The sequence below is a fragment of the Mya arenaria genome, chromosome 4 (assembly GCF_026914265.1).
Source record: "Mya arenaria isolate MELC-2E11 chromosome 4, ASM2691426v1".
Taxonomy (NCBI): domain Eukaryota; kingdom Metazoa; phylum Mollusca; class Bivalvia; order Myida; family Myidae; genus Mya; species Mya arenaria.
The window spans coordinates 7,575,936-7,593,037 of record NC_069125.1 but is presented as its reverse complement, the minus strand read 5'-3'; the positions used below and the strand labels follow the sequence as shown (position 1 = coordinate 7,593,037).

At 36.8% G+C, this 17,102-nt stretch overlaps 1 protein-coding gene across 1 annotated transcript; it reads right to left on the bottom strand.

The window, feature by feature from the left end:
- Nucleotides 1-1,167: 1,167 nt before the first annotated feature.
- LOC128232219 (uncharacterized) lies at nt 1,168-17,032 on the bottom strand. Its single transcript, XM_052945654.1, has 6 exons — nt 16,943-17,032; nt 14,863-14,953; nt 12,895-12,996; nt 7,636-7,801; nt 3,794-3,975; nt 1,168-1,332 (listed from the first exon to the last, which is right to left on the bottom strand). The coding sequence occupies exons 1-6, from the start codon at nt 16,983-16,985 to the stop codon at nt 1,227-1,229; spliced, it is 690 nt and encodes a 229-aa protein (XP_052801614.1). The 5' UTR covers nt 16,986-17,032; the 3' UTR covers nt 1,168-1,226.
- Nucleotides 17,033-17,102: the final 70 nt, after the last annotated feature.

The following is a 17,102-nucleotide window of genomic DNA, read 5'->3' as shown; positions in this document are numbered from 1 at the left end:
TAACTGAGTGAATCATCTGGTCAAACCTCATTAAATTCATTGATTATATGTGCTGTTTATTCCAACCACGCAAATCTAATGGCTTCATCAATTTAAGGTCAAATCAAGACCATACACATCACTCCATCTGCAGTCTGGTCACGTTGAAAAATGACCCCTCAAGTTGCATGCAAGGAACGTATTACAAGGCGGTACACAAGTCAATGAACTAACATGTTTAGGATTCTACGTAATATTTTCTAGCGAAACATATGTCACATGCAGAAATTAATACCTGTTTGCTTCAACAAGGGAGGTAATTGTCAGATTCAATAAAAAGGAGTTTCATACAGGTACTTGTTTTATCTTTGCCCGTGGGCAAGATAAGAATTTCTAGCATGGCCAAATCTTTGGATCTACTTATCTGAGGTGGGGGAAAGAAAGAGTAATAATAAACGCAACAATAATACTGCTGTCTCAGCTGTATTTCCCCGTTTAAAGTAGCGCCTAACGGTTTCCCAAACCATATGTGTTTATGAGTACAGATAAATATATCGACGCTATTTTTGAACTAACTGGTATTAAAGTGGTAGACAACAGAGGTAAAATTTGAATTGAAAAATGCGCAAAAACTGCGAAAGATGCATGTGTCTTAAGCGATGTGGCACACCAGTAGGTAAGATACAATGCGTTACATACACACTGATGTCAATTTTATGTAAGTTTTTTTTTTTGCAATTTTCTTTTTTTTCTTGCAATTGTGTCATCTGATGTCTCGCCCTTTTAATGACAGCATTAAGACATAGTGTTTTATCAAGCATACAGCATGTATCTTTTAATAATGCTCACAATCACTACCCCAGGTTAGAGAATAAAGCGTCGTCATCCAAGTCGACGTCGTAACGGTTTTCGATATGTCAATTCGGATATGGGTTTTTTCTCCACTTTCTCCACTATCCGGCTATTATTTTCAAGAGTTTTGTTTTCACTGAACCTTTGAAATTACGTAAACGAATTAACTCTTACAGATACTATTGAAAATATGACTTATATGATCTAAGAAATTGACATCTTTTGTGAATGATAAATAGCTGATGTCTTGTACAAGCAGGATTTTAAGCCTCCAGAACCCGGGTTATAAAGATTGTACACGAGCGCCTCTAAAAAGTCAAAACGATCAATACAATGAATAGTTTGCTGTGTATATTTTACAATTTAACAACGACAAATTGAGGCAGGAATTGTTACTACACGAGGATGGTCTGCCCAAGATCAGCACCCGGAATGGGACAGGTTGTCATATCAGCTTCTTTGATGGTTTGGTCAAAGCACTGGGCTTTCAACATCTCACAGCTGAAACAATGTAAGAATGGTGTACTTAATGGTCCAAAGGTCCCAAATGTAAGGTCTGCTCTTGTACGGTCTTGCTCTCATATACGGTACGACCACACATACGGCTGCTTCGTAAATTGGGGAGATTTGGACCGTTTCGTGCACCATAATTTAGTGCATAAAACATTGTGATGTAGCGACAGAGGGTAAACAATGCGAAGAGGTTTTATTATGTACTCATCATTAATCCACACGCATTAAATATCGCAAAATAAAGTAGTCCGGTTATTCCACTCCACTGCAATACGGCCGTATTCCACTCTGTTGATGTCATGTCCCAACAAGCATCATTGTGCGATGCGAATGACATCAATAAACAAAATCACCGGAATCATCTTTGTACATGATATTCAAAGAGAAACTTGATAGGCTATCAATTAAACAGTTCTTGAAGATATTTGGGAAGGAAGCAGTTTCGGATGGATGAAAACTATTTTTATATGTCGATAGGTGATGGATCACGTCGAATAAGGTAAATGAGCAATACTTTAAGGGCCTTCCACAGTGCAAAAGTGGGTGGGGAAGGTCAAAAATTAAAATGTTTCAAAAGTTTTTGTTTTATTTTGTTTTGAGGGGTTTTTTTGTGAGTAAAACATATATTTTTGGTGACATGTTTTGGGGTGGTAAAAAGTTGGTAAACAAATTTTACAGAAAAAAGATTTTATCAGATTTCACATTCGTTTGGAAAAGTCTGTCGACATTATTACTTAAAGTTTGTTTTTGTGTCAAAATGCCCCAGACTACCCTATCAACAATGCCGTGAGAGATCTTGAAGATTTCGTTTCAAATTAATAGTTATTCAAAAAGTAATGGAGAATAGTGGATGAAATTCATTTCCTGGTTACAAGAATGCAAATATCTTTTATTTAAATAGCTGCAATCACCACAAAGCCTTATGCCATTAGTGATTTGGTTGTTCTGATAAATTTGACTCATAAACATATTCAATTTGTATTAAGGAATTTCCGGGAAAACGTAAATGCTTTTTTATTTGAAATCTGATAAAATCTTCTTTCGTAAAAAATGCTCAATTCCTAATTACAGCCGCACATGTAGATTATGCTTGCTAAATATTGAACCTCACAACTAAACAAAAATTGGGATTTTTAAACATTTTAAATTGTTGTCCTTCAAACGACGTTTGCATTAATGTCGGACCTTAATGAAACAAAAAAAAAACTTTTGGAATAAACAGTTAATTTATTTTAAAACAATACACACAAAACGTTATTTTTTAATATTTCCACCTCAACTTCCATTCCTTAAATGAACTGCCTTTCGGTAATTGCGTTGTTCAATCGATGAACGCAACATCTTCGGATATGTTCGGATTGCAATTCATCGCATAACAATATACATGAAAACTATTGATCTTGTTACTGTTTGTATTGTATCAGCAGGTCCCGTAAATAAATAAATCAACATTTTAGAAAGTGTTAATTTATTATATTTTAAATGTATTGTTGCCATAAGTGTTTCAATTTTACGTTTAAAAGAGATTTCAAGTGGTTGATCTTTTTCCGCGTTATCGTGACGTCATTTGAAAATTTGTTTCCGGCTACAGTCGGTCCGTTGGGTAGGAAAGAATTACTAAAAGGTTTTCTAAATGAAATGAAGAACTTTTTTAAACAATTGTTGAATGAAAGAATGAACCATTGGTGTAAATATAAGGAATGAATTGCGGGATTGATGTCATTATCGGAGTAACGCAATTGGGCTGGTCAAAGTACGCGTGAAGTCCTTCGGACTCCACACACTTTGACCTGCCCAATTTCGTTCATACCCCGATAATGACATCAACCCCGCAATTCATTTCTAAAATTAACATTGATTTGTGTATAATCCAAATGGGGCTACGCATGTATGTATGTATGTATGTATGTATGTATGTATGTATGTATGTATGTATGTATGTATGTATGTATGTATGTATGTATGTATGTATGTATGTATGTATGTATGTAGTATGTATGTATGTATGTATGTATGTATGTATGTATGTATGTATGTATGATTTTCTTTAGACCTTGCGGTCAAGGATAACCCGTGAAAGTGCAAGCACTTATTTCCAACGGGGTCCTTTGTTTTTGCTGAAGGGACAGCACACTGAAGAGACAATGGTGGGATACAAGGAAGCCCGGGTGCGATACCCTAGCTCTTTTTCGAAGAGACCCCTTGGTTCTTTTACGTGCTCGGTGTAAAGCACCGATACACGGGGTACAACTTTCCTGGGTTAAACCAGTACTGAGTACACTACTTTTCCAAGCACTACCCTTTAAATGCCGAGCGCCAGGCAAGGGAGCTACTTGTACCGATTTTTAACGTCTTTTGGTATGACGCGGCCTGAGGGATCGAACCCACGACCTCCCGCGCCGTAGGCGGATGCTTAACCACTAGGCCACGGAGACGGTCATATACTTACTGGTTTGGATAGATGATTCCGTCTGAACCACATACGATGGAAAAGTTGTTGGTGCACGATATGTAGTTAGCGTTTGAGCAGAAGACATTGTTGATGATCTGATGGGAAGAAACAGTTGTCGTCGGTGGCGTTGGGGCATCCGTCATTGTCGTCTGCGCAATGGGCATATCAGTCGCTGTTGTCTGCAATGTAAGTATGTTAAATTTGAATGATGTTTTTGTTCATTTTCATCTAATTTGATCATGTCTGTATATCTGTGTTCAAGTTCATAGTATGTACTACCTGTGCGTACACCATGTGCAAACACCATGTGTTTGTTTATAACTTTATATACAATGTGTACTAACTATGTGGTTACATTGCAGGTGCAACTATACACACTCCTAGCACTGGCTTACAGCAGTCTCGGTTTGATTTGGACTGTCCATTTACAGAAATTTCAAATGCAACTATACACACTCCACAATCCACACTCCTAGCTCCTAGTACTGGCTAGGAGCAGTCTCGGTTTGATTGGGACTGTTCATTGCCAGTAATGGTAGGTGCAACAATCAACACACTAGCACTCGCTTAAATAGAACCGCTAAAATTGACTACAAACAAGTTTGGAAGTTACTTAGAAAGCGTAATGGGAAACAATCCGAGAGATGCAATGAAATAATATTTGACAAACACTCATATACAGACAACGAAGTAGCCAACGGTTTTCGGCATTACTTTCAGACTGTGTTCAGCAGACCCCACGAAACATTGCAAAAAGACAAATCAATAATAGACGATGTTAACGAGTATTCTGTTTGGGAACTCTTCAATAATCATATACTTACAAAGCAAATTACATTGACTGAAGTTGAAGAAGTTACCAAAACGCTTAAAGCACAGAAATCGCCTGGGGTTGACAATATCCTCAACGAGCACGTACTCAAGGGAGGACAAATCATCCAGGAAGCGCTAGTACGGTTATTTATCGCAATATTATTCCATGAAAATGTACCGGGAACTTGGAAAACAAGCATTTTAGTACCACTCTTCAAGGGAAAGGGAAAAGATAAAACGGCTCCAAGCAGCTACCGGCCGATTTCATTAATTCCGTGTTTTTTGTAAATAGTTTGAAAAGATGCTTCTTTCAAGGATAAATACAAACATCAATGTGCATAGTCAAAAATTTCCATTAGCTCAGCAGCAAGGTTTCCAAAAAGATCTCAGTTGCATAACTACCTCCTTTAACCTTCAAGAGACGATCTACCATTAAATTGAAAGTGGAAGCAATGCCTACGTTGCCTGCTTGGACCAGAAAGCTGCCTTTGATTCCGTTTGGCACATGGGACTCTTCTTCAAGTTAGGCAAATTTGGATACACTGGGAAATTTCTGAGACTCTTAATAAGCTCGTACAAGGACCTGAAATGTGTGATAAGAGTGCAAGGACTTTAATCAGAGCCGTTTGACATTCTGCGTTCTGTTAGGCAAGGAGGGTCCTGTCAACATTTTTGTATTTGGTTTACGTCGACCAACTTCTCGTCGACCTTGAACGAAGCAATTATGGAAGTATGGTTATGTCAGTAAAGGGAGGTAATTCATCGTTTGCGGATGATATCTCACTAGTATCAGTCACTCCCCTTAATATACAACGCCTAGTAGACATTGTCTATACGTATTGCCAGAGCTGGAAAATTGAAGTCAATGTCAAGAAATCAAACACGGTTGTCTTTACAAAACGACGAACTGCACCACCAATTGGAATACTTCATGGAAACATGTACATTGAACAATCAAGCTACGTAATCCATCTTGGTATAAGGCAGGACTATAATTTAAAATATACCACTCGCATTGAAGAAAGATTACATAAGGCGAGAAACGCATTTTATTCCATGGCTGCGGAGGGGGTTAGTCCCCATGGAATCAACCCACTGATCTCTATAGATCTATATAAGAAAATTGTCAAACCAATAGCATTATATGGTTGCGAGCTTTGGTGTAACATGTCTACGACAAATGCTAACTTAGTCATTAGGTTTCAACACTTTATTGTAAAAAAGATACTGGGGTTTACAATATTGACTAGATCTGATATGTGTGAAGCGATAGTTGACTTGCATAAGCTTAGTTGCGACATTTAAATTAGAAAGCTTCTGTTTTTGCACAAACTCCTAAGCTTAAATGTCCACTGCATTAGCAGGAATCTGTTTATTCGTAGGTATCTATTATATTTATCACAAGTTGGAACTCACATGTATAGTTTTGTACCTGATATGTGTGGTATTCTATTTAAATATGGTTTACAGACAACTGTTAACGATGTGATTGTTAATCCATCAAAGCTGCCATCCAAATCAATTTGGAAAGGCCACGTTAAGACCTTAGTTTACCAGTTTGAAGAGAGCGAGTGGAACTCGCGTGTGCTTTGTGATGACAGTTTTCAATATTTTAGGGTTCTTTATCCAAACGTCCGTCCATGTATAGTATACAAAGTGTGTTTTTTTCACAGCGGATACAGATATATAATGAACACTATTGCAATACATTTGTGCCGAAGTGTCAAACTCTAGCATAATATTTGCGATCAATGTTCTATTCCAATGACAGATGTGCTAGTACATAGTGTACATGTATGCGTTGCGACATCGACATTACGCACGTCATTTATAAGAGGCATTCATGTTTTGGGACCCAATTCCTTCCAGACTTATTGCACCTAGACGGAACTTTCTTTTTACTGAGACTCCTCGGTGCTCCTATCTTACCACTGTTAAATGAAGAGGAAAACCTTGTTTTCCTCAAACAATCATTTAAGTTCATCTACGACTGTGTTAAAGTTCCCCTTTAGGGAAGGTAATGCGTAGGGCACGCAGGACATGTTGCTGACGTTTATAGATATATGTATATATATATATACATATATGCATGTACCTGACCGACACGCAAAAGCTGTATACATATTGTGTTAACTACATGTATGCTGCATTGTGCAGCACCATGTTGTTGTTTTTATTTAATCATTATGTAACCCTTCCATTTATAATATGTTTATTGTTATAATATGTACATAACTTGTATATCTTCAGTAATGAAGGAAATAAAGAAGATAGATAGATAGAGTCACTTACAGCAGTCTCGGTTTAATTGAGACTTTTCGTTGGCAGTGATGTTAGGTGCAACACTGTCAACAAGTTATTTGTAAAATGCTCGAGTCCGTCTTCTTGAAAGAAACCAAAACTGGTATCCTTTATGGTAAAATAATCAAACCGTGCCTTTTGGTGAACTTAGAACCCACCTCTTGAGTACGAGGCGGACACCTATACTACTCATCCTACCATCTTAGCATATATGTGGTATTTTTCAACTTACTTTAATATACCAATTAGCATAGCTCATTTAGGGCAATTACCTCTCCTTAAGGTATCTGCATAACCCGTATATTCGTCTTAGAAATTGGCGTTTTACCTTCAACTACAGCAAGCATGCTCCTGACCTCATGCCTCGGATTCGTCTCCTATCTTTCCAGGTCCTGGTTCCCGGTTATCTCCCTTGGACTAATCTACTAGCTGGGTACCAGTACCGAAAGATACCACATATATATTATAAAGTGGCCACGACTTAGTTATGTCGTTGTCACGACTTACAATATTGTTCCCACAAATAAGTATGTCGTGGCCACGACTTAAAGATAATAAAGTCGTGTGAACGAAAAAATAAGTCATGAGAATGAGTTTGTAAGTCTTGGCCAGGGGCCAGATAAACAAATCACACGTTTCATCTATATGCAACCGAAGATAGCTAACCTATAAAACGTATTACATGGACATAGGATGGAATCACTAGTAGGTAATGAGCAAATAACCTGAGCATCGGGCATCGGTGATGCGGTGACAATTGGCATTGCTGATGTCATCGTGTCAACTGCAAGAGTGGTGGTGTCTGCGCATGCGCCGTGGTTGGCGATCTCTACACGCGGATATTCATCCGGACGTCTCTGGTGGTTACACCGAGCCTTTGCGTAGTGGCAGCTGAATGAAAGACAACGGGTTGAGTATTTCTCAGTATTAAGTAGACAGAAGCGGAAATTGTCTTCCTCTTCAGTGCTGACATTGTTTTACAATTCAACATGGCGGCATATAAATGTATATTGTGTATTCATGGCACTAATCACCTTATGTTTACATCCAGACAGACATACACGGGCACAGTGTGGGTGATGAAGAGAGCAGAGTTAAAGTTAAAGACAGAATACTTGATCCATAATCGGGATGTAAAATGTGTTGCTGCTGTGTTAGTCTTGTGTTTTATGTGTTTTATAGTTTTCTGTGTATTTTAGCAATGATCACGGCCACTAGATTGTCTCAGCTAAACTATTCAATTGAGTTGAATAGTTGTTAGGACCTAGTCATTAACTTATTTCTATGGATAATATATGTGATTTTCTATGTATTAATTCTTTATATTATGCTTAAGATTGTTATTTCTGCATTTTCAGAGTACGTCATATTATACTACTCTTGATATCGATATCTTCACTCCATTAAATAGTTGAAGCGTGGACGGCTTTGGATTTACTTAGAACACCACTTTAGAATATATTAAACCTTGAACCGACACGTTAGTCCGGAATTAAACATGTTTCATATATCACGTCATACCAATTTGTTTCTGTGCATAATAATATTAAAGGTTATAATTATGTTATAACAATAGATCTTATTTCATACCGTTCAGAAAGTCTGTTATTGCAAATGTTCAAACTGTATACTCAATTGTCTCGCCACATCAAGAGCATTATCTATTTATGACAAAAGTAGAATTTTCTCCGCTTGAAAAGGATCACATTCATATTTATATACAATATAACATGGGTTTATGCTAGTCTGAACACTTCTTTTACAAATAACAAACACCTTTGCCGGCGATAATATTGTAAAACAACATAAACTTGAACCTGATTGCCTGAAAAGTTGACCGTTCAGATCGCTGTCGAGCATAGAACTAATCGCCACGACCATTATCCCGCCTAAACCGCCGACCAATAGCCATTGGTCACCTGACTTTTACACCCGATTAAACCGCGCACTAATATTTGCGCGCCAAAATGTTAAGACAAAAATTCTGCGCTATACTACGTAACGCACAGAACTAGTAATTATTTTGTAGCCGGTTTCATTTTATGTTTATTTGGACAAATCAATAACAAAATGGCGTCTTTGCTACTTAACGTAACGTACACAACGTCAAAAATCATAACAAGGGCCACATTAAAGTATGATGTCGTTACTGCGTAACGTACACAACGTCAACAATGACGACATCACAATAAAAAATGGCGTCATTACTACGTTACGTACCCAAGGTCGGAAATGATGACATCACGATAACAAAATGCCGTAGTTGCTACGTAACGTACTCAACGTAAAGAAATGATGACATCACAATTACAAAATGCCGTCGTTGCTACGTAACGTACTCAACGTCAAAAATGATGTCATCACAATAACAAAATGCTGTCGTTGCTAAGTAACGTAATCATCGTCAAAAATTATGTCATCGCAATAACAAAATGCTGTCGTTGCTAAGTAACGTAATCATCGTCAAAAATGATGTTATCACAATAACAAAATGCCGTCGTTGCTAAGTAACGTAATCATCGTCAAAAATGATGACCATAATAACAACTAGAATACTGAGCTGTTTTGTGTTTTAAAGGCTAACTTGAAACTTTTAGATTATGATGAAATCAAGAATAGAATAGTGAGTAACGCTAACGTAATTAAATCTAAATGAGAGCTCCCTAACTTCAAACTGGAGTCTTAAAAAGTCGGATTTTATTTTATATAATACCCATCCCACAAGAACGGCACCGATCAGCGTCAGTTATTAAGGGGAGGGGAGGGGAGTGGGGGAGGGAGGGAGAGGGAGTCTAGTATACTCATTTTAAAGTTCTTTTTTTTTTTTCTCTCATTTATTTTTCACATAGATACATATATCAGTACAGTTTTAAATTCTCAACATATACAACATATCTATTTATGTTGATAGGAAATACATATATTCAGAAACAATAATGCTCTCACACATGCACACGCACAAACACTCGCTCCCACACACGCACACACGCACGCACACATACACATTTCATACACACCCGATCGTATCATGTTTATACGATCGGTGTCCCCTGTATTAGATTCCATTAATGTTGTTGTTGTTTTTTTTAAGTCTAAGAGTTCTTTGTATGGCTAATTGTGTCTTTTTATTGTTAAATGATATTGTATGTTTAAGTACTTCCCATTTTTTGTTGTGGGTTTCAAGTTTGTCATTGTTCAACGCAATTTGTTCTTCTATTTTAATCCTTAATCTCAAATACGTCAAGTATGCATCAAAGGATAGTGTTCTTTTATTATACTTGGTTGAATGTATATAAAATTTCATAAGAATAATAAGAAAGTTGCATATGTTGTTGTATTTGTTTTTTGTCACTGTTCCCAATAAAGCTTCGCGTTTACCTATAATTATGTTAATTGTTGTTGAAGCTATGAAGTTGTTTAATTTATTCCATAATTGTTGTGTCTTGTAACATTCCCAGTATAAATGTTCAATAGATTCAATACCCGAGTTACAGAATGTACATAAGCTACAATCGACAAGTTTCAATTTAAAAAGCAGTTTGTTGGTTGGTATTGTCCTTAAAAGAAATTTGTAGTAAAAGCTACGTAACGTAGTATCTATTGTAGATATGTATATATTACAGTATATTTTTTTCCACTCAATGTTTTCTTCCAGGGCTTCATTCCATTTTAATTCTGAAGCTGGCGATGAAATTGTTGCTTTGTTCAATATTAAGTACAGGATATTATTTCTTTGCCTAGATTCTACCATTTTTTCTCGAAGCGACGTGCCGTTTATGTGGTTAATTCCATCTTTTATCAGCTGTTGTTTCGTTTCTGCAGAAATAGATTTAATGAGGGTCTGATATCTTATGAAATCGGTGTTTACTATGCCGTATAGATATTCAATTTCATTAAAAACATAAAAATTATTGGTTCTATAATCGAAAATGTGTTCAAAAAGTTTTATACCCTTTTCATACCAATGTTTGTAGAAAAGTGTGTTTCCTAGGTTTTGGACGTTTTTGTTATTCCATATAACTGTTTTGGCTATTTTTATTTTATTTAGATCGTAAACTTGTTTTATTTTGCTCCATGCTTCAAGCACATTGTTCAGAAATGCACATTGTCCTGACACTTTATCAATGAAATATTTATCCATTTCACATTCAAATATTAGTTGGTTGCCATGTGCTTTCAGTTTATTTTTAAAGAAGATTTTCCATTGGCTTTTATTATTATCATCCAAGTATCGTTTAACCCATAACGCTTTTATTGAGTCAAGAAAATGTTCAATGTTTGTTAGTTTTAATCCTCCATATTCGTAATTTTGATACAGTATTTGTCTTTTTATTTTGTCTGGCTTCCCATCCCATATAAATTTGAAGTTAGCCCTTTTAACATTTTCAATAACGGGTTTGCTTGGATTCGCCAGCACGGTAAATGGATATATTATCTTTGGTAGCGCATACGTTTTTACAACTGTTACTTTACCCAACAAAGTTAGTTTTCGATGTTTCCATTGTTTTAATGTCTTATGTAGTTCGTTTAGCTTTTTGTTGATATTTGTGTCGATTGTTTGTTGCTTGTTATTGTAGAATGTGATGCCTAACGCTGTCGCATATTCTGAAGTCCATATAAAGGATTTAGATTGACATAATTTAATTGTAGTATTCTTTAACGTTCCCACTCTTAGGATTATACATTTATTAATGTTGAGGTTTAGGCCAGAGCATTTAGAAAAGGACTCTAATGATTTGATCAAGGATTCGAAAGATTTCTCAGAACCATCAATAAAGTAAGTTGCATCATCAGCAAAAAGCGATTGTTTGATTTCCGTATTAATAACTTTGATTCCCCTAATATTGGTATCTTGTTTTATATTGCTAGACAGTATTTGTAAGCAGATAATAAATAAAATCGATGAGTGGACATCCTTGTCTTACCCCTTTTTCAATTTGGAATGTTTCAGACAAATGACCATTGTTCGTTATTATGCTTTGTATATCGTTGTAGAAGAGTTTTGTCCATTGTATTATATCCGAGCCAAAATTTAAAGTTTTCAAACTGTCTAATACAAAAGAGTGGTCTACGCTGTCAAAGGCTTTTTGAAAGTCGGCGAAAAACAGGAGTCCGGGCATATTATTCTCTTCAAGGTATTGCATGACCTCAACTATTAGACGAACGTTTTCACCAATATATCTGCCTTTGATAAAGCCCGTTTGTTCGTTATCAATAAGTTCAGGTAAAACTTTTTTTATTCTGTTCGAAATTGCCTTCGTTGCTATCTTATACTCAGTGTTTAATAAGCTGATTGGTCTCCAGTTTGAAAGGTTTTCTAAGTCTTTATCTCGTTTTGGAATAAGAGAGATTATACCTTGTTTTTGAAGTGGTGTTAAATGACCATTTCTGAAGGAGTAATTTAAAGAGTCTATTAAAACTTTCTGAATATCGTTCCAAAAAATCTAATAGAATTCTGCTGTGAGACCATCCGAACCGGGGCTTTTATTATTTTTCATGTCTTTTAGTGCATTTCCACATTCATATATTGTAAGTAAGCCTTCGCAGGAGTTGCTGTTAGTTTCGGAAAGTTTGTTATTATTATCGTTAAGAAATAAGTCTCTGATATTCTCATCTAAGGTTGTGTCTTTTTTATATAGTTGTTTATAAAATTTGACTTCTTCTTTTAGTGTATTTGTTACGCCTGTGACTATTTCATTGTTTACCTTTAATTTATACACTGTTTTTTTCTCTGCATGTTTTTTCTCAAGGTTTGCGAAATATTTTGTGTTTTTCTCATTATTTTCAACGTGTATTGCTTTTGCCCTTAAAATATTTTAAAGTTCTTACAAACGCTTGGTTTTATCGTTTTAATCCAACACAAATTATGTCACAGTTATTGTGTTTTTGGTATTTCAGACATAACATGAAATCAACCAACTTAGTTTTCTAAATAGGTGACATGTTTAAACGGCTAAAACAACCATTCATATCTTCTGACTTACTGATCAGGGTACGTATGTCCGTTTGTTCCACAAATCTGCTCGTCACCAACTATGTGATGCTGACCACACCTTATTTCGTTAATGGCGCGGCACAGCTGGTCGCTGAAATGTGTGTACAGGTCATATTTCATGCATTACGACTTAAACGATAATATAAATCCGCTGGAGTAAGTTTATTTTGAAAACCATGAGCTATAACCAAGTAAAGTATGGTTTGCCGTTTTACTCGGGTAATTTAATAATTAAGCGTGACGCCACGGCTGAACAAACCTAGCCTGAGAAATGAATTACAGCAGCATGTATCTTAAGTGTGACGCCACGGCTGAACAAACCTAGCCTGAGAAATGAATGCTGCATCAACAATTACAGCAGCATGTATCTTAAGTGTGACGCCACGGCTGAACAAACCTAGCCTGAGAAATGAATGCTGCATCAACAATTACAGCAGCATGTATCTTAAGTGTGACGCCACGGCTGAACAAACCTAGCCTGAGAAATGAATGCTTCATCAACAATTACAGCAGCATGTATCTTAAGTGTGACGCCACGGCTGAACAAACCTAGCCTGAGAAATGAATGCTTCATCAACAATTACAGCAGCATGCATCTTAAGTGTGACGCCACGGCTGAACAAACCTAGCCTGAGAAATGAATGCTGCGTCGACAATTACAGCAGCATGTATCTTAAGTGTGACGCCACGGCTGAACAAACCTAGCCTGAGAAATGAATGCTTCATCAACAATTACAGCAGCATGCATCTTAAGTGTGACGCCACGGCTGAACAAACCTAGCCTGAGAAATGAATGCTGCATCAACAATTACAGCAGCATGTATCTTAAGTGTGACGCCACGGCTGAACAAACCTAGCCTGAGAAATGAATGCTGCATCAACAATTACAGCAGCATGTATCTTAAGTGTGACGCCACGGCTGAACAAACCTAGCCTGAGAAATGAATGCTGCGTCGACAATTACAGCAGCATGTATCTTAAGTGTGACGCCACGGCTGAACAAACCTAGCCTGAGAAATGAATGCTGCGTCGACAATTACAGCAGCATGTATCTTAAGTGTGACGCCACGGCTGAACAAACCTAGCCTGAGAAATGAATGCTTCATCAACAATTACAGCAGCATGTATCTTAAGTGTGACGCCACGGCTGAACAAACCTAGCCTGAGAAATGAATGCTGCGTCGAAAATTACAGCAGCATGTATCTTAAGTGTGACTGGCTATGATACAACTGTTTATACTGTTATTTAACTATATGTTATATAGTATTCACTTTACCCCCATACTACCAATACCCAGTTAAACATGTACATATACATAGGAGAAATCTACTGAATTCCACCACTTGACCATTCACAAACCTAATCAGCACAAACTCAATAATGAGACCACCCCGCTGTTAAGACGATTTTCTCAAAGTCCCATAGGTGGCCTGAATAGAAAGGTTTTACTGTATATCAATCGAACTGTATGGATTCTTTTAATGGGGAATAAGACTGCCCCTTCTGAACCTAGTTCAACAAGATTCAAGTATACGGCTAATTGCTGATGCCGGCATCTCAGTTTCTTGGATGTGCGAAGTCGATCAACAAGCTATAGATGGTGCACGTGATTTAGAATAACTCGATGCAATCGGACGAAAGCCACGATCAGTCAATGCTCCGAAACATAAAACGTTTATTTTATTTGCAGTACATGTAGTTCTTCAACAAACAGATGCCAAGGAGGGCAAGCATTGTAAAAAAAAGATCATTGAAGTTGTATTTATTAATAAAGTACAATTTCCATATTTTCTTCAATTTAACTATCGCATCTCTCTAGAGCGTCAACGCTCGTGCGTTTCTGCAGTCAACAAGGAGTATAGTAAGGCTATGGCACACCTCGATTTTGTTCTACAAAACAAACGCGAAAATGAAACTTTATCGAAATTCTAGCCAGCCCCACTATACGGACAATACCTGTATTGCATCTCCAGGTTTTCGATGGCACTGTCTACAATCGGACAACTGACTCCCTCACATCCATCATCGCCGTGCTTGGCGTTGGCCACTGTAATCATTCAATACACGGTAACCATCACGTGTCGCAATTGTTCGTTTCAATTTAAATTGGCATATTTTCTTTAGCGATGTGTACCAGTGGACACCTGGTTTCCTCGCTCCAATCATCGACATGCTTAACATTGGCCACTGTAATCATTGAATATATGGAAGCGACCATATGTACACACACGTCTCGTTAGCAACCATTATTCAGTGTGTGTATACCAAGTGATAAATTATGTCATGTAAGCTACGTCGGATGGCAACATTTTGCTTAAAATGAAGACTTAAATCAAAGATAACCTTTTATTTACTACAGCAGTTTAAATAAAATAAAAGACAGTATATGCCGCTTAAAGACCCCCGCCTTCGTTTTATTACCGAAGTTTGATAAGATTATTAGTTTTATCAAACACTTCGACAAATGATGTTTTGACAGTGCTCCGTCAGACGGCCGTATTGTGAAAAGGTTTGTCGAAATGTTATAAGAATCTAAACTCTCAATCAAACTCTGGTAAATGACTGAAGGCGGGGCTCCGTAAGCGGCGTAGACTGTGCTACGTTTCATTTAAAATGGTGAAGAAGTAGAGAAGTTATCTGTGTTTAAACTTCAAAGTCTTCATTCAAAGCAAAATAATGCCTTCCGACGTAGCATTTATGGCGCAATTTATCACGTGGTTTACACACACTGTTATTGCTTTACTTGGCGTTGACTTCTGCGGGCATTTGATGAACAGCAATAGTAGATTGTATTATCATACTTATGGTCAAACATTCTGCCGATTGTTCAGAACTTTGTTAAAGTTAACAACGATATTAAAGTTATCGTTGTTAACATTCAAATATATTCTGCTCTGGAATGAATGAACACACATTAATTCTGCTGTATTTCTAACAATATTTGATACAACTGTTTTAGCTGTACTTATTGTTTGTTTAGTTTTGTGAGCACATCATCAGGTTATCCGGTTAGCGCAGTGGTTAGCGCAGTGGTTAGCGCAGTGGTTAGCGCTGTGGTTAGCGCACTCGCTTCTCACCTAGGCGACCCGGGTTCGATTCCCGGCTTGGGCGCATGTGAGTTTGGTTTGTGGTCACCAAGCCGGACAAGTGGGTTTTCTCCGGGTTCTCCGATTTCCCCCACAACACAAGACCACACTCTCGCGTAAAATCGTGTCAACGAGAGTGATTAATATAATGTTGTAATAACTTGTTTCACAATCGTTGTAAAATAAATATGTTTAAACTAAAGCACATCATCAAATAGTTCGCGTTTAAAAGTTAACAAAGATGTCGTTAATCAGGTTGTTAACTTTTAACAAAGCTCTGAACAATCGGCTCATGGATTGGAGTTTTCGAATCCGTATTGTTTGTTTGCCGTATGCCAAGAGCACACCATTTAAATTAACAAATGTATGGTCGGTATATGATCAAGTATATTAAAATTCATTCTTGATAAATAGTTTATATTTTTAACACAAACCTAGAAAAAGAACTTATGCTTTCTTCGTGTATTTTGTGTCGTTCTTTTATTGTAAATTAACACAGCTGAATGCCCAGTAAATATATACTCCAAACGTCGAGAGACAAACTTTACATAAATGCAAAAAATATAATTAAAAGTTATTCTTAAGTGAGTTTTAATCGATTTCAGAGAAACATATAAGCTGGTTTCCTTTTTATCTGTTCCGACATACAGTAAAGCTTCGCTATGTCGAAGTCATTTGGACCTCAGAAAATACTTCGAGATAACGAATATTGGATATAATCGAAATAAAAACTTAACCTAATATGTTCGGAAAAAAAATTGACATAACCAGCATATCGAAATAACAGAGTTCGACATAGCGAGTTTCGACTGTATAATATCAAAACATCAGATTGTATTACAATGTGATGTTTGATATATGTTGAAAAAAATATGTGTAAACTATATGACTTTAAATTTGCTATTCACTACGCATCTATAAATTTAAAAAGATGATGAAATGATAAATACCCACAACGAACACTAAACAAACGAGAACAGATTTTGCACACATTATTCCTACAAGAATCGTCTGCGGTGTGACAATCTGCTACTAATTTTAGGTGTTCTTATCAATTTTAGTCCGCGTATGGGAAGGCCAGTTAGAAATATACATAACTTGGTCATGGAC

Excerpts from the sequence above, each read along its gene's own strand:
- LOC128232219 (XM_052945654.1), bottom strand. The coding sequence starts at position 16,985 with ATGTGTGCAAAATCTGTTCTCGTTTGTTTAGTGTTCGTTGTGG. Across the intron at positions 7,802-12,894 it reads GGACATACGTACCCTGATCA|CTGCCACTACGCAAAGGCTC; the intron begins GTAAGTCAGAAG and ends TCTTTCATTCAG. Across the intron at positions 3,976-7,635 it reads CACCGATGCCCGATGCTCAG|ACAACAGCGACTGATATGCC; the intron begins GTTATTTGCTCA and ends CTTACATTGCAG.